Source organism: Microcaecilia unicolor, chromosome 4 (genome assembly GCF_901765095.1).
Source record: "Microcaecilia unicolor chromosome 4, aMicUni1.1, whole genome shotgun sequence".
NCBI lineage: Eukaryota > Metazoa > Chordata > Amphibia > Gymnophiona > Siphonopidae > Microcaecilia > Microcaecilia unicolor.
Genome location: NC_044034.1, coordinates 172,147,341 through 172,171,896, shown reverse-complemented (window position 1 = coordinate 172,171,896; position 24,556 = coordinate 172,147,341). Strand labels below are relative to the sequence as shown.

Below are 24,556 nucleotides of genomic sequence, written 5' to 3'. Positions count from 1 at the left end.
GGGGCAGATGCGATACCCAATCCAGACCAGGAAAAAAAGCATGCCACGAGCAGAACCGTATGAGGCAGGATGAGATGAGAGCGGCCGGACAGGCCAAGTCGAAATAGCAGGCTGCAGAAGGAGTTAAAGGCTGCTGCTCTTCAACCGTCCACACCAGCTCCCCAGATGATGGCTGCAGCAACCAGGTGTCGCAGTTCTAAAAGGCCCAACGGCCCAGCCGCAATGATCAATGGTTGATGAACGGGTCTGGAGCGAACGGGCGGCAGGCTGAGTGCCTGTTGTTGCAACCAAAATGCGGTAGCAGTAGTAAGCGGCCTGGAGAGTAGAAGAGGGAACCAGAGGCAAACGGCAACAGCTGGAGATTGCCAATGCTCGGCCACACAGCTGACTGCACTCAATGAAGGCGGGGCCCAGGATGCCAACGGGCCCGGCAACAACACCGCAAAGGAATAGGGACATTAGTTCGCCTGGATCAGAGGCTGCCGTCTCCCCACAGTATCTGGAACCGGCAAGGCAAGCTGAGACTTCCTTGCAGTCGCCTATGGTACGAACAGCCCAAGCGGGCGGCCACTGTTGGCCGGCAGCAGGCACACGGAAACGGTGGTAACTTGCCGATTTGAGCAGCCGGACGCAGCCGAACAGGCTCCCCACGGCATCCTGGACCAAGAGAGGTGCAGGACCAGCGATGCTAAGCCGATCCACGGCCAAATACCGGCGGTAAACCCGGGGGACCGAGAGCCAACGATTCCCCATCCCACTATGCGGTGGCCATCTTTCTATCTACGTCTTTCTATATAGAATACACTTAGTTGATATCCCAGCACCTAAAACTATGTGCATCCATTTATGCCAACGAAAACATGGCGTAAATCCATGCACATTGATTTAGGTGCAATGGGCCATATTCTATAATTCTGTGCGTAAATTTTGGAACGCCCATGAAACGCCCATTTCCCCACCTATAACATGCACCTTTTAGCCTGCATGTGTTAGAAGAGAGGTGCACTGCGTTGCAGAATACGCTTAGTGACTTGTGCGTATGAATTGTAGTTATTGCCAATTAGTGCTCATTATTGTTTGTTAAAGAGCTGTTATCAACGCTGATTGGCTTATTCAGCCAATTAAGTTACACTCATTATAGAATATGCTTGGATTTCGGCGCGGATCTCTAGGTGTGCTATATGGAATCCAGGGGTTAGCGTGCAACTGTCAGAGGGGTGTATACATGGGCTGAGCATGAGTGTGTTGGGGCAGGTTACCAAACATGTGCTAGTTATAGAACACTATCGGTGGCGTGCGCTGCATAGTGCACATAGAGGGGCATAATCGAACGTCACCGGTGATCTATTTTGGCGGCAGCGCAACAGCTGGCCGGAACCGTATTATTGAAAAAAATGGCCGGCCATCTTTTTTTTCGATAATACGGTTTAGCCCGGCCAAATGCCAGAGTTCGCCGGGTTTGAGATCGCTGGTTTTGTTTTTCAGCGATAATGGAAAAAAATGCCGGCCATCTCAAAACCGGCGAAATCCAAGGCATTTGGTCGTGGGAGGAGCCAGCATTTTTAGTGCACTGGTCCCCCTCACATGCCAGGGCACCCTAGGGGGCACTTCTAAAAATGTTTAAAAAATACAAAAAAAGCTCCCAGGTGTATAGCTTCTTTACTTTGGGTGCTGAGCCCCCCCAAATCCTCCCCAAACCCACTCCCCACACCTCTACTCCATTACCATAGCCCTTATGGCCACTTACATGTGGGTACAGTGGGTTTGGGGGGGGGGGGGTTGGAGGGCTCAACACTTAGTACCACAAGTGTAACAGGTAGGGGAGGGGATGGACCTGGGTCTGCCTGCCTGAAGTGCACTGCACCCATTAAAAACTGCTCCAGGGGCTTGCATACTGCTGTCAGGGACCTGGGTATGCCATCTGAGGCTGGCATACAGGCTGGCAAAAAAGTACTTTATTTTTATTTTTTTTTCGTGTGGGAGGGGGTTGGTGACCACTGGGGGAGTACGGGGACGTCATCTGGTCAGTTGGGGCACCTTTCTGAGGCTTGGTCGTGAAAATAAAAGGACCAAGTAAACCCGGCGAAATACTGATTAACGTCACTTTTTTTTTCCATTATCCATGAAAGCCGGCCATCTGGTAGCCACACCCATGCCCACGACACACCCCTTTGAACTTTCGCCGACGAGGTGACGGGAAAGTGGCGATGCTGTCAAAAAAGCAGCTTTTGATTATACAGATTTTGCCGCTTTTCCGAGATCGCCGGCCATCTCCTGATTTATGTCGGAAGATGGCCGGCGATCACTTTCGAAAATAAGCCCGTTAGGCGCACCAACTTATACCACCCATTGACATGTTGTAGATGGGTGCACTAATTGTTTGGTGTGCTGATGCGACTTTGCACTACTATAACAGTTTAAGTTCACCCTTAGGTCATTATAGATTGGCGCTAAATGTTTCCCATTTCAGCACCTAAAATGAGACGCTAATTTATAGAATTTCCACTTGAGTGTTTCCAGTAAAATTAGAAGACTCCTTCTTAACAAGTACTGGGATTAATTTCTTTGGTGCATTTCTAAGTACATAAGTATTGCCATACTGGGACAGACGAAAGGTCCATCAAGCCCAGCATCCTGTTTCCAACAGTGGCCAATCCAGGACACAAATACCTGGCAAGATCCCCAAAAAGTACAAAACATTTTATGCAGCTTATCCCAGAAATAAGTGGTGGATCAACCTGAACATCCGGCATCATGGAGCTCAAGCTTCTGCTATTTCTTCTGCAGCTGAAGCCAGATGAGGGGAAAGAGACTATACCAAGATGCACTAAACTTAATGAGCCATTAACGAGCAAAAACCGTTGCATGCACAAAAGGCCATTTTCCTATCACGGCAGCAGCTAACGAAAACAGAATGCAAATGATCCAAAGGCTATTATAAGGAGCAGCATTACCGTTGCAAGGCTATTATAATGAGATGCACTAACGTTTACCGATTCTCCTTACCGTGGAAAACCTAACGTGAGGTCTGCACCTCTCATTAGGCTGGGGCTGCTGTGAACGGACCCATGGAGACCAGTGGGAAAGCGTGTAACACCCATGTAAAAAAAAAAAAAAGAACAAGCTGCATGTCCCAAGTGTTCGTCAGGGACGTCCTTCTAAAGTGCCTAACATGGACGAGCACTTGGCTTTCTTATTTCCCTTCCGACGGCGACGCCCCCCCCCCCCCCGAGGTCGCCACCACCGCTCCCCCTGCATTGAAATGACAGCTTCCCGCAGCCCCGGCCTCCCTGCCATCCTCCACACCCCCGTGGCTCCGCCCCCGCTGCCTCCCTTGAGGTCACCGCCGCCGCTCCCCCCCTCCACCGGCCCCCTTAACTTACGTAAGTAACTTACGTCAGACAAAGGCAGGCCAGGGAGGAAAGGAGGGAAGTCCGAAGGGAAGCGATCAGCTGTTGCTTGCTGCAGCGCCTTCATACGGAGGTGAGAGGCGCTGTGAGGGCCCGGCCCGGTGGCAGACGGAGGGGGGCGGGTGGAGGGGGGGCAGTGGGGGTGGGGCCACAGGGGTGCAGAGGACGGCGGGGAGGCCGGGGCTGTGGGAAGCTGTCATTTCAATGCAGGGGGGAGAGGCGGCGACCTGGGGGGGGGGGGGCAAAGGATGTCCATAAAGGACGTCCATAGGCACAGCTCGTCCTTTTTTTTTTTTTATAGCGAAGGAGGTCCATAAAGGACGTCCTTGGCATGCGCAGAGCAGCCAGCATAACGCTTGGCTGCTCTGTGCATGCTCGACCACCCAACTGGCTTCTGAGGGAATAGAGAATGCAAGTGAGCTACAAGGAGCAGCTCATTTGCATTCCCTTTTCCTTGATGCATTGCCATTCCCTACCGATTCGCTATGGAATTGGTAAGGGAAGGGCTCTTTACCTGGGGTTAGTGCATCTGCCTCTGGGTGAAGACTGGGGAGGGGGAGGGGTGGAACATGAAAAAGAGAGGGAGAGCAAGACTGGGTGAAGGCTGGGGAGGGGACAGTGCACTGTTGTATTTTGCCACTATTTGACAAAACATGCATCAAAATATGACAGTGTGAGTTTTGGCCCTCTGAATGTTACAAAATATAAAATGTGGCCCTCGATGGAAAAGGTTTAGACAAGCGTGGATTACAGGATGAAGCACAGAGGGTGGGGGAGTAGTGGTGATGCTGGTTCCCTACTCCACTCTTCTTTCTGCCAGCAGCTGACTTGCCAGAACTAAAATCTTCCTTAAGAGCCTCTGAATTAGCACATCTGAGACAGCCCACCCTAAACATTTGTCTATGCCTTAATCCTGCCCTGCACACACATCCATGGACTGCTGACACATCCATGTGTACCAGCAAGTAGGCAACTTTTAGTTCTGGGTGGAACCTTTTTGTGGATTTTATGGTCTACTTCAAATTTCCTTTGACTTTCACTCGGATCTAAATAAAATGTTGACATTTTGTGTCAAACTCAAATGAATGGAAAACCCAGCCCTCTATCTTATTCTATACAGTGGTGGAAATAAGTATTTGATCCCTTGCTGATTTTGTAAGTTTGCCCACTGACAAAGACATGAGCAGCCCATAATTGAAGGGTAGGTTATTGGTAACAGTGAGAGATAGCACATCACAAATTAAAGCCGGAAAATCACATTGTGGAAAGTATATGAATTTATTTGCATTCTGCAGAGGGAAATAAGTATTTAATCCCTCTGGCAAACAAGACCTAATACTTGGTGGCAAAACCCTTGTTGGCAAGCACAGCGGTCAGACGTCTTCTGTAGTTGATGATGAGGTTTGCACACATGTCAGGAGGAATTTTGGTCCACTCCTCTTTGCAGATCATCTCTAAATCATTAAGAGTTCTGGGCTGTCGCTTGGCAACTCGCAGCTTCAGCTCCCTCCATAAGTTTTCAATGGGATTAAGGTCTGGTGACTGGCTAGGCCACTCCATGACCCTAATGTGCTTCTTCCTGAGCCACTCCTTTGTTGCCTTGGCTTTATGTTTTGGGTCATTGTTGTGCTGGAAGACCCAGCCACGACCCATTTTTAAGGCCCTGGCGGAGGGAAGGAGGTTGTCACTCAGAATTGTACGGTACATGGCCCCATCCATTCTCCCATTGATGCGGTGAAGTAGTCCTGTGCCCTTAGCAGAGAAACACCCCCAAAACATAACATTTCCACCTCCATGCTTGACAGTGGGGACGGTGTTCTTTGGGTCATAGGCAGCATTTCTCTTCCTCCAAACACGGCGAGTTGAGTTCATGCCAAAGAGCTCAATTTTTGTCTCATCTGACCACAGCACCTTCTCCCAATCACTCTCGGCATCATCCAGGTGTTCACTGGCAAACTTCAGACGGGCCGTCACATGTGCCTTCCGGAGCAGGGGGACCTTGCGGGCACTGCAGGATTGCAATCCGTTATGTCGTAATGTGTTACCAATGGTTTTCGTGGTGACAGTGGTCCCAGCTGCCTTGAGATCATTGACAAGTTCCCCCCTTGTAGTTGTAGGCTGATTTCTAACCTTCCTCATGATCAAGGATACCCCACGAGGTGAGATTTTGCGTGGAGCCCCAGATCTTTGTCGATTGACAGTCATTTTGTACTTCTTCCATTTTCTTACTATGGCACCAACAGTTGTCTCCTTCTCGCCCAGCGTCTTACTGATGGTTTTGTAGCCCATTCCAGCCTTGTGCAGGTGTATGATCTTGTCCCTGACATCCTTAGACAGCTCCTTGCTCTTGGCCATTTTGTAGAGGTTAGAGTCTGACTGATTCACTGAGTCTGTGGACAGGTGTCTTTCATACAGGTGACCATTGCCGACAGCTGTCTGTCATGCAGGTAACGAGTTGATTTGGAGCATCTACCTGGTCTGTAGGGGCCAGATCTCTTACTGGTTGGTGGGGGATCAAATACTTATTTCCCTCTGCAGAATGCAAATAAATTCATATACTTTCCACAATGTGATTTTCCGGATTTAATTTGTGATGTGCTATCTCTCACTGTTACCAATAACCTACCCTTCAATTATGGGCTGCTCATGTCTTTGTCAGTGGGCAAACTTACAAAATCAGCAAGGGATCAAATACTTATTTCCACCACTGTATATCCTAGTCTTCTGATGAAATATATGTTATTAAAATCCTGTCTGTGTGTTTTTCCCATCCATTACTAATTCAGAAAAACTTGAAGGGGAAAAGCTCAACGTTGCTGAAGTTACACAGTCTGAAATCGCTCAGAAGCAAAAACTGCAGACAGTGCTGGAAAAGATCAATGAAACTCTGAAGCTTTCTCCAAGAAATATCAAGTGGAATGTTGACTGTGAGTGTGTTTTCATTTAATATGTATTTACTAGGATACCATGACTTATGACTGTTTTATTAGGTGATCCCAATGCTTTCCAAACTTGTTTCCAAGATGACCCTATTTAAAAATTCAAGTGACCTTAGATGATGACGAAAAACAAAATAGTTAACATCTACTCCCCTATCATCCACTACTTCTTCCCTCCACTTATCCAAAGCATGACGGCAACTGTGACAGCAGTCGGCACAAGGTCCTTTGAATCAATGTGCATTCACAGATGTCAGTACTCTGTATAAATTTCCAGTCTAACAGAACACCCACACAGGAGGAAGGAGCAGGGGCTGTGAGCATTTTCTGACTCAAGACATCATGCTGACTGCCTCTATTGGGCACAGGTCACATTGGAAGTCCAGAGGAGCACCCCTATTCCGATGACCCTATTTGGAGTCCCGACCCTCAGTTTGGGAGCCACTGCAATAAATGTTACAAATGCACAACTTAAAAGAAAGTAGTCCCTCCCAAACCCTTGAACAGCCTCAAATTTCTTCATGGGAAGGCTTAAGAAAAGAGCTAGACCTTCACAAAGATGGAGCATGCCTTGAAAATGAAAACCTTGCCTATACTGCAGGTGGTACTGGTAGAAGGGCCTGTTGAAAGGACTTATAGAGTCATGGCTGGTTGGTAGAACACCAATAAGTTAGGCGAGTAGGAAGGTTCAAGATGATGTAATGCCTTGTAGAATAAGATCAAGACCCTAAACTTAATTTGCCGTAAAACAGAGAGCTGGTACAGATCGGGAGTGCCATGCTTTGCCTGAAATATCTCCTTGCTAGTGTTATGTTGCACTGTGTCTGCAGTAGACACATATCATAAATTGTAGTTAAACTTTATTTGTGCATATACAAAATAAGACACAGTTTTTTTTTTCTGTGTAGTGACACTAACTTGGCTTAATTTGGTCAAAGAAACAATATTAGTAAACTAAACAGAGGTGGATATAGGGAAAACAACCAGTGTTTTAACAGAATTTATCAGAATCAAATGTTATAGTTGTTTGATATATTAAAGGCTGTATCCATAAAGATGTTTTTGGAGTAACAAAATGCTAGAAAATCTTTAGCAAATCTAGTGGCCAGATTTAAAGGAAGGGTGATGATATGTAGCACATGTTCTGTTCTGTTCCTCTGGTATATTTTCCTGTGCTTGAAGGAACAGATGTACTGAGTAATGAGTGATTAAATCTTGAGTTGCCAGACAAATGGTCTGGTTTGTCAAAATAGTTACCACTTGGACAGAACAACATGAAGAGATTTTGCCTCACTGAGTCATTTCACCACTTAGTTTAGCAAATTGATGGAAATTGGTCTTTATGTAACCATACTAAGTTGTAATTTGTGCACAGTCTTTAAGGAATACTGCCCCAGGGAAGTCCACAAATGAGCGGAAAACTCCAAGAGAGGCAGCAAAATCACAAGGTCCAAAAAATATTCCAGATTAAACCCAGATGCTGTTAAGTTGCTATTTCTTGAAGAGTTTTGTTTTTTTTTAGGTGTTTTGACATAACACCTCTACCTTGGTCAGTAGGAGAAGGGGTTGTGGGAGAGTTCATAAGGAATGTCTGAGTCATTCCAGTTGTTTAGGCTTTTATTTCAACATCTGCCAGGGTAGACTAATTTGTCCTAGGGCAGTGCTTCCCAGTCTTTTTTGTGCATGTGACCCCATGGTTGCAGCTAAATAAAATTGTGATTCCCTGGAGGTGCAGAATAATGATGTACCCTTGGAGAGACTATCTAGTTTGTGACCCCTATGACCCCATTTAGAATCCTGACCCACAGTTTGGGAAGCTCTTTCCTAGAGATTGACAGATGTTGTATCCGTGTTAGTCCACTTTTAAAGATAATCAATAGAAATAAAATAAAACATAGAAAAGAAAATAAGATGATACCTTTTTTTATTGGACTAAATACGTTTATTCTTATTTTCTGTTCTATGTTTTATTTTATTTCTATTGATTACCTAGAAGATGACTAAAGCACATGCAGTAGAGTCAGATGCATTTCTGTATGGTTATGAACATTTCACAAGGCAGAGTCCAGACTTTTGGTATTACCTGTCTTTCCCTCAAGTCACTCGTGTGCAGGCACACTTCTGCTTTTAAGGAGAGTTGTGGCTTCCCTGGTCTCTTATCCTCTATCCAGGCAAATTCATGGCACCGCACCATAAACAGCCATGAATTTTGTCCTGACAACATAGGAAAAGGGGAGAGGTAAGAAATGCCAAAAGACTTCTGCAGACTTAGAAAATATAACCAAGTGTGATATTCTTTTCCACATATTTAACTAAGACAGTTTCCATGGTTTATAATGACTGAGTTCAAACCATAGGATTTAGCAAACGGCATCACTCTGAATGCTTTCCCTCCCAAAAAGGAGCTTACTGCCAGATTCTGGAGTGGAGGAGTGGCCTAATGGTTAGTGCAGCAGGCTTTGATCCTGACAACCTGAGCAATTCCCACTGCAGCTCCTTGTGACCTTGGGCAAGTCACTAAATCCTCCATTGTCCCAGGTACAAAAATTTTGAATGTGAGCCTCCTAGGAACAGAGAAAGTACCTGCATATAATGTGTACAGTGCTGTGTACGTCTGGTAGAAATGATTAGTAGTAATAGTAGTAGCAGGTTGCCCAAAGTTGGGTGTGCAAGTTTGGACAAGGATTACAGATCCAAATGTAAACTAATTAATTAGATGATAGCAATCAATTATTAGTGTTAAGAACCTTAATTGGTAGTAATTAGGAATTATGTGCCCTATTCTATTACGTGGATGCCTAAATTTCATAGCATGCAACTCCAACGGGGCATTCCCCAAAATTAGGTGCGATGTTATAAAATACCCGTGCTTGTGCGTCTAACTGCCATTAGGTGGATGTGACCATTTACACCACCGTTTGGTGGGCATAATTCTTTAGGCATGAAATGCATGCTAAGCTAATATTCTGCAAAGTCATTCTGTGTAGAGCACCCTTTACAGAATACAGAGGTGCCAGGATGATCCTCACTAACTAATCTCTCTTGTCTGTCCCCTTCTCCTGTACTGCTAATTCCAGACTCCGTTCATTTTATCTCGCTGCACCTCACGCCTGGAATAGACTTCCCGAGCCTGTACGTCTAGCCCCCCGCTTTGGTTGTTTTCAAATCCAGGCTAAAGGCCCACCTCTTTGGCGCTGCTTTTGACTCCTAACCACGACTCACTTGCCCTGTACCCTTTTATCCCCACCTCTTTAATTCCCTTACCTCTTAGTTGTTCTGTCTGTTTGCCTGTCCTATTTAGATTGTGAGCTCTTTGAGCAGGGACTGTCTTTTTGTGTATGGTGTATAGCGCAGCGTATGCCTTGTAGCGCTATAGAAGTGATAAGTAGTAGTAGTAGTATTGAATTTCCTCCCAAAGCATTCCTCCTTTTAATCAAGTTATCTTATCTTCTAAAGTACAGTAGAAAGTAGGTGTTTTTATGCCCTGTTTTAAGAGCTTGAAAACCTAGGTCATAGCACCTGTTCTACTTCCTCTGTTCCAGTTGGCCATATTTTCTATAATATGTAGCCCAGAACTGAACATAATATTCAGCACCGAGGTGTGACTAATATTTTCTGGAAAAGGATAAAATGATGGCCTCTGATTTATTTGTGAAATCCATTTTGATGGACTTGAGAATATTGGGAGGGTCTCTGGCTATTGTGATGCATCAGATGTCCAAATAGGAGGGGATGTGGCAATCCTTGGCACTAAGGCTCCAGAATACAGTAGCAGACGTTGCATGGAGAAAATGTGTGATAGCAGACACACTTTTTTGTTACAAGGTTAGAGAATGCAAGGTGCAGATTAAATATGCAACAAACTGATCATGCAATTTGCCTAACTCCTGCTGTCGAAGAACCATTTGCTATAATTACATTGATAGTTGCATCTTCTTGTAAAAAATTTTTTTTAATATTTAATCTTTCTGTTTCAGCTGTTCATGCTAAAAGCATCGTGGCTATCCTTCATCTTTTGGTTGCTTTATCCCAGTATTTTCGAGCACCAATTAGACTCCCAGATCACGTGTCCATTCAAGTTGTTGTTGTTCAGGTAAATAGAAGTGAAATTGGCTCCCGGTTGTTTTTCAGTATCTCATCAATCAGTATTAAAAAGGGGGTGGGGGAAGGGAGGGCATGTCAACCAACTGAGGTGACTTCAGCAAATACAAGAAAACAAGGGACAATAGGCCAGCTGTGTTGTATGTGTGTGTGCTGGGAGTTTTCTAGAGCGGTTGGGATGGCAAATAGAAGCTGGGGGATTCAGATTTCCATATTTCTTCGCACTCGGCCATGAGAGAGGAAGCCCTTACTTTATTTTGTCAACTTGCTGTATCCAAGTAGACTTTAAGAGTGAAAAACAGGTAGTCTGATGAAGGATTTTCATACTGTCCACTCATCTGCAAAGCCTGCATGTCCACATGCTTTGCATAAATTTTCAAAGTTAAATCTGCTTGTGCACACACTTGTGCCTCCTTTTGGTGCAGATACATTTTTTTTCTTTGTTTGCCACAAAAAAGTGTGTAATTAATGTGCATGTACTATTTCAGACCTGCCATGAGGAATGCCTCTTGGCCCAAAATGTGGTAAAAATAAGCACGTTGTGCTAGGGGGGTAATTAAAAAAAAAATTTCAAAGCATTTCCCGCTAATAAAGCACATTTGACATATTGGAAACAGGCTCTCGCATAACTGTATATGAATATAAGGGGAAAGTTATCAAGGTATGGTAAAAGGCATGCTTTTACTACACATTGATTTACCCTGGGAGTCAGCAATCTGCAGTATCTCAGGATTGCAGGTTACTGACTCCCATGGTACATGAATAACTCTGCTTGTGAGCCACCTCTGAAACAGCATATTTCAGCAGCCCAAGAGCATCAGGCCTCAAAAGTGCGGCTTGATGCTCCCAGGCAGAAACTTAAAACAAGCCAAGGTGATGATCACAACACCCCTATCCCTCCCTATTGACCTCCCTCCATTCTCGAGGGTCTAATGGCCCTGCACCTGGTGGTCCTAGCGGGCAGGATTGATCTGCAGTCCACTCCTGCTGTGCCAGTGCCATATCCAAAACAGTGTCCCTAGTAGTAGTCTCTCTCTACTAATGCTAGGGGTAATGTTTTGCATGTGAGGGGATGAGATTGGCACTGCGGCCCCTTTAAGTTCTGACCCAAGAGTATCGGGCCATAGCTTTGAGGCCCGGTGTACCCAACACTGTAAAACAAGTCCAGTAAAATAAGCATGTACATGTATACTTTCGCACTTCCATGCATATATGCCACCTAAACGCTATTCTGTAACAATATACATAACTTATTTATTTATTAAGATTTATTTACCGCCTTTTTGAAGGAACTCACTCATGGCGGTGTACAGTAAAACAGTAAACTTGCATAGCACATATATGCAAGAGGGTGTACATGGGGCGGAATCTGAATTTACACACGTAACGTATAGAATACTGTACATTACGCCGTAACACACCAGCTCTATGATGGGCATCGCACCTAATATTAGTCAGGCTAGTACTGTATAAAGGAAAATAGGCACGTATGTACCTTTATAGAATAGGGTCCTACAACACACCCTGTTTCTAGAACTGACCCTTGTGTTTGTATGTTTTGTTTAAAGAGGCCTTCAACCTCACCAGCTTGTGCAAAGTGTGGAACAAATGAAAGTACCTTGTATCATGCTTTTTGGGCTTGTCCCCATATAGTGTCCTTTTGGGGCAACATAGCAGCTTACCTTCGTCAATTGCTCTAGTCTACCCTCTGTTTTGCAACCTGGATTTTGCATTGCGAGGGGGATGTGGGCACCTGAGATAGACGCCCTAAGTTGTTCTTTCTCAAGGTAGGAAGAAATTCATCCTTCAACAGTGGATTGCTTCAGTGGGTCCCTCCCACTGGCAGTGGAGAAATCAGCTATACGCCTTAATGTTGTGGGAAGCCAGAGAGGCTCATCTCACCTACAGGTGCTCACAGCGTTTTCTGGTGGTTTGGTCTGCATATGTTCAGTCTCTGTCTCCAAGGGCTCAGAGTCTTATTTTAAACAGGCTGCGCAGTAGTGTTTCCTAGTGCTTTTTCGCGAGGGCTTTTTATCTTTTGAGTCCACAGCTCTATAAGGTTCTCAGTTGGGGAGAGAGATTTGGGTTGGGACCAGGGGGGGAGGGAGGGGGGCTTTTCTAGGGTATTATGGGACAGGGTGGGATTGGGGAGAGGCTATAAGAGTCTAAGCCTGCCTCCCATATCGAGGGTGGGTGTTTCTTTTCCAAAAATTTGGTTTTCTCTGATAGCTTCAAGGATGTTGTTTGTTCTTGCTTTATTTCTGTTTGCTGTCTTCTTGCTCGATGGTGTTTTCTGGCAATTGTTTGGATTGGAATTATGTCCTTGCCATTTTGTTTCTGTTTCTTTTTTCAATAAACATGTTTGAATTAACGAGGCCTTCAATGTGGACTTGGGTATTAACAGCACAGTGCACTAGCGCCTCGGTGGAATGGTAATTTCTCTGCAAGAAGAATGAGGTTTTTGAATGACTTCTGTGTATGTGTGTCTAGGTCTTTCTATCAATATGATGGAGTTCCTAAATATTATATATATTTTTTTATTTTATATTTAATGTATATGTTTGTAAACCACTTTGGTCTTTCAAGTTAAGTGGTATATTAAGTTTTAATAAACATAACATATGTATAAGGGGAAGTTCTGTAGTTATTCTGATGTTATTAAAGTTGTATCTTCCAAATACAGCTAGTTGCAGGACTCAAGGACTTGCTTTCTATAGAGAATTTTCGATCAGTAATACAGTTATGTTTTACCGTATCTGGACTACTGCAGTGCCCTCTTTTGTGGTCTTTCACAAAAATCCTTGAGGGCACTGCAGGTAGCCCAAAACTCTGCTGTTCGGTTAACGGGGGGTATAAATAGGGTTGAACATGCGACTCCCCAGTTGCAGAAGCTTCAATGGTTGCCTATCTTTTGACACATCAAATTTTATAATTTTGATGTTGGTTTTTAAAGCTCTGCATTGTTGAAGCCCCTTTAGCTATGACTCAGAACCTTAGGGTCTATCAGCCTTTAAGGGACTTCAGATCTCAGGGATGTATTTTTTTGGAGATGCCTTGGATTTGTCAAGTTCATCTTGCTGAAACTCGTGCTCGAATAATTTTTGTAGTGGGGCCAGTTATGTGAAATATACTGCCTTTGGAGATTTGTTAAATTGCCTCACTGCAGTGGCATACCAAGGGTGGAACGGTGGGGGCGTTCTGCCCTGGGTGCATGCTGCAAAGGGGTGCAGGGAGCAGCCGTGCGGCTGTCGGCTCTGCCGGTTCCCCACTCCCTCTGATGTTACTTCCTGTTCCGAGGCAGTTATGTGGAATATACTGCCTTTGGAGATTCATCAAATTGTTTCACTGCAGTGACGTACCAAGGGTAGGACGTTGGGGGACTGTCCGCCCCGGGTGCATGCTGCAAGGGAGTGCATGGAGCAGCAGCGCAGCTTTCGGCTTTGCTGGTTACCTACTCCCTCTGACGTTACTTCCTGTTCCGGGGCAGGGAATCAGCGGAGGCGACAGCCTTGCGACTGCTCCCTGCACCCCCCAGGAGGTAAGAGCAATGCGCTTGGGGGAGTGGAAGTGATGTGCCGGGGGAGTGATGATGTGTTGGGGGGGTGATGCACTGGGGGAGGGTGCGCAGCAGTGATCCGCCCTGGGTGGCAGCCAACCTAGAAATCCCACTGCCTCATTGATGACGTTTAAAAAAAACAGGTGAAGACTTCTTTGTTTGGTGAGGCATTTTGTTAATGATGTGACATAATTCTGTGCTGTGTTCTGCTGTCATTTTTTAGGATGATGTATGTTTTATTGTATAGTATGTTTTAGTTTGGTCTATGTATTATTTTTATGAGTGTACATTGTAACCCGCTTAGATATGTTGGATAGACAGAATATAAAGTTGATAAATAAATACTCTTGGCAGCATGAAATAATCTTGCTTGGTCAAATTCTGAATTTAGCCCCATTATTTCTATGGGTTTAGAGTCCTTTGATGTATATTTTTACATTGGGTGTAAAATACTAGGAAAATAATCTATAATTTATGTATATATGACATGACCAAGATATTGTTTACTCTTTTTTGCAGAAGCGAGAAGGAATCCTTCAGTCTCGCCAGATCCAAGAAGAAATCACTGGTAACACAGAGTAAGTGAGCAGTACTGCTGCCGGGGGCCTAATTCTGAATTTTTTTTAAATAAAGTGAACCAGTTGCTGATTGTCAAGTCCTCTTAAAGCATAATATTATTAAGGTTTTAATATCCAAGATGTGTAACCTCGGCACATCAGCACACCCAGAAGTCTCTTTTCTTTTTCTAAAATGTACTTTATTGAATAAATGTAGATAGTTTACTCAGTCAGTAGATGTTCAGAAGTTCATGCCCCAAGGCAAGAGGTTTCGTAGTTTTGAGAGCTGCAAGGGTGGATGGAAGTAGAAATCTGAAGAAAGGAAGCTTGGTGCAGAGGTAGGAGGGTGATTAAATAGATGAAAGCAGTTCAGAGATGGGATGCTGGATTTGTGCACTATCTTATGAAAAAGAATGAATGAGGTGAAAAGATGAGTGCTCTTCAGGGGAGCAGAAGGACAAGTGCTGTGGTGGCAAGATGGAGTATGTGCCTCGTGGAGACAGGGAGGTCAGAAAAGCCCCACACAAGCCCAAGGAGGGGCAGTTAAAGAGGCCAGTAGGGACAGAACCTGAGATCATCTTGCATCTACACACTGATGGGCCCTTTTACTAAAGTTTAGCATAAGCTAAATGCTAAGAAGCCCGTAGGTATAAAATGGGTTTCTTAGCATTTAGCATGCACTAAATCTGTTAGCACACGCTAAGCTTTAGATAAAGGGCCCCTAAGTCAGTTGCTCACAAGGAGGTTTAATTGAGAGGAGATGGTGTCACATGACAAGGCTGAAACAATAGCTGCCATCGTGATACACTCAAAGCAAAGCAAACTCTTGGTCCACGTCAAGCCACATATAGGTAGCCCTTATTTCTAATAAGCATTTGCTATTGTTTTGGGTTACTCAATATGACAGCAAGCTCTGCCTATAGGCTTCAGGCCAGATAATGGGCCAAGCACACTCCCACTGTCTCCTGTCAATTAAACCACCTTGGTTGCACACTAAACTCATAGAATACCAGTTAAGGCCCATCTATCCCTTACATACATAACTGTAACAGTCATATTCATAAGTGCTAATATTCCATAACTTACGCACTCAAGTGGTTCCTAACTTTAATGACCACAGAATGAGGTGGTTGGTGTTTTGTTTACATGTCTTTGGATTAGGTTTTATCACGATCCGTTTTATCCTGCTTTGTACAGCACTTTCAGCTACTTTTCTATAGTTCAAGCTAAATTATTTAAATAAATAAATCTCTGGTCATTTTTAGTTGTGTTTGTGGAGGGGAGATCCCTGTTCAACCAATAGTTTAGACTTTTCCTGGGCTAGAAAACAGATATCACAGCACTTAAAACCCCACACACAGCTAGGGTTTGATGGGGAAAAGGGAAATTAGAAATTGTCTTCATTAAAAAAAAAAAATCTAATGGTTGTTCTCTATTAAAGTAAAACGGAAGAGGTCTGATGGATGTTTTCTAAATACCTAAAAGTCCTAACTATTGTGGATTTTCAGCTCAAGGCCTATTAAACTTCAGGTACTGCAGTCAATTCCTTGCCCCAGGGGGCTGGCAGTGTAAGTGCTACCTGAGGTAATGGAGTGTGAAGTGTCTGGACAATACTGCCCCTGGGCCAGTCCTAACTAAACCATCTGAAAGAAATAGAAATGCAGCTAAAGTGCTTGCCTATTTGGAGATTTCCGGGAGGCTTCCAAAAAGAATTTCTGTTTAAATATATACTCTGAGGATAGTAAGCTCTCAGACAGGAATGTTCTAGATCTATTCCTCCATGCCGTCTGTCTCCTCCCAACCCCAAATTTCATGCTGAGAATTTCATATCTCTCTAATTACTCTTGTGTTTTAATTTGTACAGCACGGCATACGCTGTTAGTGTTATACTAAAAACAATAATATGATTTAATCTTTCCAGGATGGGAGTAGGTTTTAGTCAGGCCTTTAATGCATTTGAAGGGGGAGCACCCACTATGTTCCAATACCATAGTATACTTTGTTGAAGCAAAGTTTATACCATAGATAATATATACCTCATTTATTCTTTATTTCATTACATTTATAAATTGCCTATTCTCTAAAAACTCAAGGCAATGTACAACCAAAATAAAAATAAAACGCCATTGATGTTGTGTATTGGGTCAGTAGTAGTGGACTGCGTCATAGGTTGTATGTATATGGGATGCAAATGTTTGTATAACATTTTATGATAATGTATGTTTTCATTGTACCCCGCCTAGTTATAGACAGGTAATAAATAAGTAAACTATAAATAAATAAAGATAAAGTTAACAAAATCAGTATAGTACATATGTGCCTTGTTTTAAAACCTTTTAATTTTGAGGGACTGTTCAGATTTTTATCTTAACCACATTTTAATCTGTTAATTTGTTTCTAAAACATAACTACTCCTGTTGGGATTGCAATACATCCAACAAACTATTCCACAGTCAAAGTGTAATAGTAGAAAATACTTGATCTCTAGACTTTACCAATTTTAGTATACTCGGTCCTGGAACATGTAAGAGAAAAGAAAAAATTTTTGAGACTTTCATAACTGATGTTTTGGAGCCTAAAAGGACAACTTGTTATATAAATAACAATGGTCAAGGCCTTGTAAAGCTTTAAAAAGTCATAGACAAAATTTTAAATTGGCTCACAAATGTTAACAGTTCAGTGTAAAATTTTCATAAAAAGATAAAGGTGAGCTGGTCAATATTGTGTATATGGATTTTCAAAGGGCATTTGACAAATTACCTCATGAAAGACTCCTGAGGAAATTAGAAAGTCATGGGATAGGAGGTAGTGTGCTATTGTGGATTAAGAACTGGTTAAAAGATAGAAAACAGAGAGTAGGGTTAAATGGTCAGTATTCTCAATGGAGTCGGGTAGATAGTGGGGTTCCCCAAGGGTCTGTTCCGCTGCTTTTTAATATATTTATAAATGATGTAGAGATGGGAATAACTAGTGAGGTAATTCAATTTGCTGATGACACAAATCTCTCCTTTTACAAAGCCGCGTTAGCAGCTGCAGGTGTGGTAAAGTCGACACAGTCCAGCTTTGATAAAGGGGGTGAAAGTTATTAATTCGCAAGAGGATTGTGAAAGATTGCAAGAGGAGACTGGGAGACTGGGCATCCAAATGGTAGATGACGTTTAATGTGAGCAAGTGCAAAGTGATGCATGTGGGAAAGAGGAACCCAAACTATAGCTACATGATGCAATGTTCCATATTATGAGTCACCGACCAGGAAAAGGATCAGGTGTCATCGTTGATGATGTGTTGAAACCCTATGCTCAGTGTGCAACAGTGGCTAAGAAAGCAAATTGAATGTTTGGAATTTATTAGGAAAGGAATGGAATTCAACAATGAGAATGTTATGCCTTTGTATCACTCCATAGTACGACTTCACCTCAAATACTATGTGCAATTTTGGTTACCACATCTCAAAAAAGATATAGCAGAATTAGAAAAGGTACAGAGAAGGGTGACAAAAATTAAAAAGGGAATGGAATGATTTCCCTATGTGGAAAGACTAAAGTAGCTATGGCTGTTCACCTTGGAGATGAGATGGTTGAGGGGAGATATGATAGAGATCTATAAAAATGGTGTGGAATGGGTAGTGTGAATCGCTTGCTTAGTCTTTCCAAAAATACTAGGCCTAGGGAGCACTCAATGAAGCTACTAAGTAGTAAATTTAAAACAAACCAGAGAAAATATTTCTTCAGTCAATATGTAATTAAACCATGGAATTTGTTGCCAGAGAATTTGGTAAAAGAAGTTAGGTTAGCAGGGTTTAAAAAAGATTTGGATAATGTCTTTAAAAAAAAAGCCCTCCATAAGCCATTATTAAGATTGGAAAATCCACTGCTTATTTCTAGGATAAATAGCATAAAATCTGTTTTACTATTCTGGGATCTTGCCAGGCACTTGTGACCTAGATTGACCACTGTTGGAAACAGGATACAGGGCTTGATGGACCTTTGGTGTATCCCAGTATGGCAACACTTTTGTTCTTATGTTATGGCTTGAGGTGGTTGTACCTCCTCAGCACTGCCATCAGTCTAGCAGCTGGTACGCTATCCACCTTATAATCGAAAGAGAAAAACGCCCATATTCCGACCTAAATCGGGAGATGGACGTCTTTCTCTCGTGGGCGCCCAAATCGGTATAATCGAAAGCCGATTTTGGGCGTCTTCAACTGCACTCCGTCGCAGGAACAAATAAAGTTGACGGGGGCGTGTCGGAGGCGTGGCGAAGGCGGAACTGGGGCATGGTTATCGGCCGAGAGATGGGCGTCTTTAGCTGATAATCGGGGAAAAAAAGGCGTTTTTACCGCGATTTGAGGTCTTTTTTTACCAAAACAGTGCCCCAACTGACCAGATGACCACTGGAGGGAATCGGGGATCACCTGCCCTGACTCCCCCAGTGGTCACTAACCCCCTCCCACCAAAAAAAACCCCACTTTACAAACTTTTTTTGCCAGCCTGTATGCCAGCCTCAAATTCCGTACCCACCTCCATGACAGCAGAATGTGTTCTATCCTCTGACAGCCTTTCCCTGGTTCTGATGTGGGTCTCGGGTGAGTGTGACACCTTTTCTGTTAAGGGTACTGCAGAGTCACATCAGCAATGCATTGTGGTGGATGTAGGGTATTGGGCTCCGTGATTCCACTAGCTTGTGTTAAATGCTCACGATGTTGGTAGTTGGTAGGCATACTCCCATGGTGCTTTTCCCTCTGCTCACTGGGTCAGAGTGTGCCCTGTTTTGTTTCCAGTAGTCCATGAGGTAGTGGCCATTTTTGTAAGCCAGTTTTAGATCCTGTTCATGTGTTAGCCACGTTATAGCACTTAGTTCTTACCTTCAATGTTGCTGAAAGAGGGCATTGTACACCATTCTGCCAGCTCGGACCTACTGCGAGACTCGTTGCCAGTGGAGCACAACCTCTGATCTGCAGTTAACTGTGAGTAAACGTGCTTATTCAAATAAAGGATGTTTTCAGCGAGATTAGTCTTCAGGTGTCAACTGGTGTGCCAAGGTTATACAGCAGCAACAAGCCCTGTCCCTGGAGCACTTTTAGTGGGTACTGCAGTGCACTTCAGGCAGGCAGACCCAGGCCCATCCCCCCCCCCAACTGGAACACTTGTGGTGGTAAATGGGAGGCCTCTGAAACCCACTGTACCCACATGTAGTTGCCCCCTTCACCCCTAAGAGCTATGGCAGTGTTGTACATTTGTCCCTCCCATGACCAAATGGCTTGGATTAGGACGTTTCTGAGCTGGACGTTTTTATTTTCCATTATCGCAAAAAAAAAAAAACCCCGCCCAGCTCAGAAAGGACCAAATCCATGGCATTTGGTCCGTCCAAACCGTATTTTCGAAACAAAAGATGGACACCCATTTTTTTTTTTTTTAAATACGGTCTGTCCCGCTTCTTCACGTACCCGTTTTCGGACATAGACGCCCATGGAGATGGGCGTTCGCGTTCGATTATGCCCCTCTATATGAGCCCTAATGTTGTTAACTGTTTTAAGATAGGCACAAATAAACATAGCCAATATAGGACATCGCAAGAGTCTGTGTAATGGTTACTGGATCATCCTGGGATAAAAACTGAAGAAACTCCCCTGACCTGCTTAATAGGTAATGATGTACTTTTCTTACTTTTTTGTACCACAGGGCCTTGTCAGGAAGGCACGGTAAGTTGCTTTATTTTTTTATCATAATGATCCTATCCCTCAGTCTATAAATTGGAATGTATTTGTGCTTAGTTTGTTACCGTATTTAGAAGAAATTGTGCCATTAAGGTCAGAATCTGAAGATGTCTTAAGACTCAAGAGCCAGTACTAGAAGAATAGCATTAATAGAAATCAGATGCATGTCTTAGAAACATAGAATACAACAACAGATAAGGTTCAGAAGGGTCATCCACTTTGCATAATTTCATTCCTGGTGTAGTGCTGTAGACCCCAGCCAGTCTCTAGGCTGTGCTTATTATAGGCTTTCTTGAATTCTGTTACCATTTGCGTCTCTGGTCCAAAAGCAAGAGAACCAACACCAACCAGTAACCGTAGATGTCCACAACATTATGAAGAGCAACCTCTGATAGCAGTGTGAATCAATGATGCCCAGCATGTTTCATCATTACAACGCCTGCTTCAAGGGCACCATTAAACACTGCTGCTAGGACACATATCATACCTTAACAGAGAGTGCTCAGTACTTCAAAGGTTGCCTATATTGAGCTCTTCAAGCTCAGTGTTAACTGTGCCACTGCTGTAGGAATGGTAATGCCAAAACATGTTTAGCATTGATTGTAACATCTAAATGGTTGGACATCATTGATTCACACCACTGTCAGAGGCAGCTCTTCTGATAAAGTTATGTACCATTTGTGTCTTCAGCTGCTGCATTGAGGGAGTCTTTTACTAAGCTGCGGTAACATTTTTAGCTCATGGTAGAAATCAGCTGGCGGTGAACACCGAGATGCCCATTGTATTTCTATGGGCATCTCGGCATTTACCACTAGCTGATTTCTGCTGTGAGCTAAAAACACTACTGCAGCTTAGTAAAAGACCCCCTGAGAATCCACTCCCATACTTTCGCCACTCTTTCCAAGAAGAAATAATTTTCATGTAGTTTCCAGACCTTTACCAGTTTGGTACATAGTAAAGTACGAATTCTGTATAGTTGCAATATCTGGGATATGGTAAATGTGTTTTGTGGGGTTTCTTTTTTCCAGAAAGGGATGCATTTGACACACTGTTTGATCATGCTCCGGACAAGCTTAATGTCGTCAAAAAGGTTGGAAAGTGTTATTTTATATAATGATGAAATAAAATGAGACAATTCAAAGTACAAAATGGACATTAATGAGGGTAATTCTTTAAAGAGCCGCCAAGTTGTAGGTGACAAAAATGCACGTGAACAGCAGTGTACTAGTTCATTATGCATGTAAGTGTGTACTTTATATGTAAATGACCCCTTATAGAATACTGACTAGGGTATGACTTGATGGCACCTGCTTTGCTGGTAGGCGTGTTCATGGACAGAGTTTGGGTGGAGCATACATAGGACACACAAGTACACGTATAAATTATTGAATACTATAATTTATGCACATTATAGCACACACCTAGGGGCAGGGCATTTATACCAGTTATAGGGCTGCTGTGAGTGATTGCTCCTTATGTTTAAGCGCATTTTCAGCCACTTGGGCTTCATGTTATAGTAGGCACCTGCTTTTCTTTATAGAACTGGCTTAAAATAGACAACATAAACTGCACCCAATTATTGAATTACCCCCCAAATACAGCCAAAACTATAAACTAATATCAGGCTACTGGTCTTCAAAAATCTAGGGTTTTTTTTTTTTTAATGTTTGTTTCATTACAGTTGGTATTTGTTTAGGTCAGTGGCTCCCAAACATTTTTGGTTCACAGCACCCTTAGTGTCTGAACAATTTTTTGTGGCACCCCACCCCCAGCCACACAGATCTCTACCCTCCCACCACACATCATGTCCAGTATTTCTCCCTCTCTCCCCCATGCACCATCTCTCCCTTCACCCCTGTGTCCAACATTTCTCCCTCTCCATACAGCATCTCCCCCTCCCCTTGACCCATATGTATATAAGATTTTACCCCTGTGCTGTATCTCTCCCACTTACCACCAGAGCTTAGCTGGGGAGAGGAGATGAAGATGAGCCCGGAGCTGAGCATAGGAGGGAGTCAACATGATGTCCCACAGCCCCGGCCTCCCTCCCTGAGAGCTGAGTAGCGAGCGGAAGCAGGCCTCCAAACTTCCAGGCCGCCGGCATCAGCAGCGATGTGTAAGCGCTGCCTTCAGCCTGCTCCAGAAGCCTTTTTTGTACAGACTGTTCCTGTTCCTGCGTGGGCCGGATGCTGTATAAAGAAGTCTATGGGGGCAGGCTGAAGGCAGCACTTACATCGTGGCCAGCAGCCTTCAGCGAGCGGGTGGGGTGGGGGGGGTGGAAAGAGGAAGGTGAACGATACCGCACCAACTGGGGGGGGGGGGTGCCCATGGCAGCACCCCTTCAACTTGTTCTGACACTCGGTGTGTGATCTCCCATCTGCCCTACGGCACCTCTGTGAGTTCGCCGTGGCTCACTGGGGTACCGTGGCGCACAGTTTGGGAAACGCTGGTTTATGCATTTATAATCACTGCATTTGATATGAAGCCAATATATTGTGTGAACTAATTTAGTAGGAGAAGACCCAGTGGTTGAAATGGAAAATGATAAGGAAGGAATGTAGGTATCTTCATAAACTTTTTATAAAAGTAGAATAAATTGCTAGACAAAATGGAACCCAACTTAAGGTCACTTTCGGAACCATTCCTCCCTTACAGCATGGCATCCCCTCAAGCTTACTGCTCACCCTTTTTCTTCGTTTCTTGCACCAGCCCTGCTAATGGCTTTTATTTCATGTACTTTCTTTTCTTTTTTTCCTATAAGTGTAGAGATTAGATACATCAAAGGGGAGAAACAGGATCCCAAAATACAGGTACATAAGTACATAAGTACATAAGTAGTGCCATACTGGGAAAGACCAAAGGTCCATCTAGCCCAGCATCCTGTCACCGACAGTGGCCAATCCAGGTCAAGGGCACCTGGCACGCTCCCCAAACGTAAAAACATTCCAGACAAGTTATACCTAAAAATGAGGAATTTTTCCAGTCCATTTAATAGCGGTCTATGGACTTGTCCTTTAGGAATCTATCTAACCCCTTTTTAAACTCCGTCAAGCTAACCGCCCGTACCACGTTCTCCGGCAATGAATTCCAGAGTCTAATTACACGTTGGGTGAAGAAGAATTTTCTCCGATTCGTTTTAAATTTACCACACTGTAGCTTCAACTCATGCCCTCTAGTCCTAGTATTTTTGGATAGCGTGAACAGTCGCTTCACATCTACCCGATCCATTCCACTCATTATTTTATACACTTCTATCATATCTCCCCTCAGCCGTCTCTTCTCCAAGCTGAAAAGCCCTAGCCTTCTCAGCCTCTCTTCATAGGAAAGTCGTCCCATCCCCACTATCATTTTCGTCGCCCTTCGCTGTACCTTTTCCAATTCTACTATATCTTTTTTGAGATACGGAGACCAGTACTGAACACAATACTCCAGGTGCGGTCGCACCATGGAGCGATACAACGGCATTATAACATCCGCACACCTGGACTCCATACCCTTCTTAATAACACCCAACATTCCATTCGCTTTCCTAGCCGCAGCAGCACACTGAGCAGAAGGTTTCAGCGTATCATCGACGACGACACCCAGATCCCTTTCTTGATCCGTAACTCCTAACGCGGAACCTTGCAAGACGTAGCTATAATTCGGGTACCTCTTACCCACATGCATCACTTTGCACTTGTCAACATTGAACTTCATCTGCCACTTGCACGCCCATTCTCCCAGTCTCGCAAGGTCCTCCTGTAATCGTTCACATTCCTCCTGCGACTTGACGACCCTGAATAATTTTGTGTCATCGGCGAATTTAATTACCTCACTAGTTATTCCCATCTCTAGGTCATTTATAAATACATTAAAAAGCAACGGACCCAGCACAGACCCCTGCGGGACCCCACTAACTACCCTCCTCCACTGAGAATACTGGCCACGCAATCCTACTCTCTGCTTCCTATCTTTCAACCAGTTCTTAATCCATAATAATACCCTACCTCCGATTCCATGACTCTGCAATTTCTTCAGGAGTCTTTCGTGCGGCACTTTGTCAAACGCCTTCTGAAAATCCAGATATACAATATCAACCGGCTCCCCATTGTCCACATGTTTGCTTACCCCCTCAAAAAAATGCATTAGATTGGTGAGGCAAGACTTCCCTTCACTAAATCCGTGCTGACTTTGTCTCATCAGTCCATGTTTTTGTATATGCTCTGCATATACAGGTCATTGTGGGGTCCTTTTACAAAGCCGCGTAGGCACCTATGCGCGTCCAACGCATGTCA

General features: G+C 43.9%; 1 protein-coding gene across 2 annotated transcripts in view; it reads left to right on the top strand.

Annotated features, from left to right (window-relative positions):
* The window catches only part of PARVA (parvin alpha), a 137,319-nt gene that overhangs the window by 93,926 nt on the left and 18,837 nt on the right, over window positions 1–24,556 (top strand). For both annotated transcript variants that reach the window (XM_030200973.1, XM_030200974.1), the window contains exons 5-9: window positions 6,197–6,337; window positions 10,327–10,442; window positions 14,526–14,584; window positions 20,245–20,264; window positions 21,308–21,369. In XM_030200973.1, coding sequence (XP_030056833.1) covers window positions 6,197–6,337; window positions 10,327–10,442; window positions 14,526–14,584; window positions 20,245–20,264; window positions 21,308–21,369 — 398 coding nt within the window. The remainder of the gene's footprint in view (window positions 1–6,196; window positions 6,338–10,326; window positions 10,443–14,525; window positions 14,585–20,244; window positions 20,265–21,307; window positions 21,370–24,556) is intronic.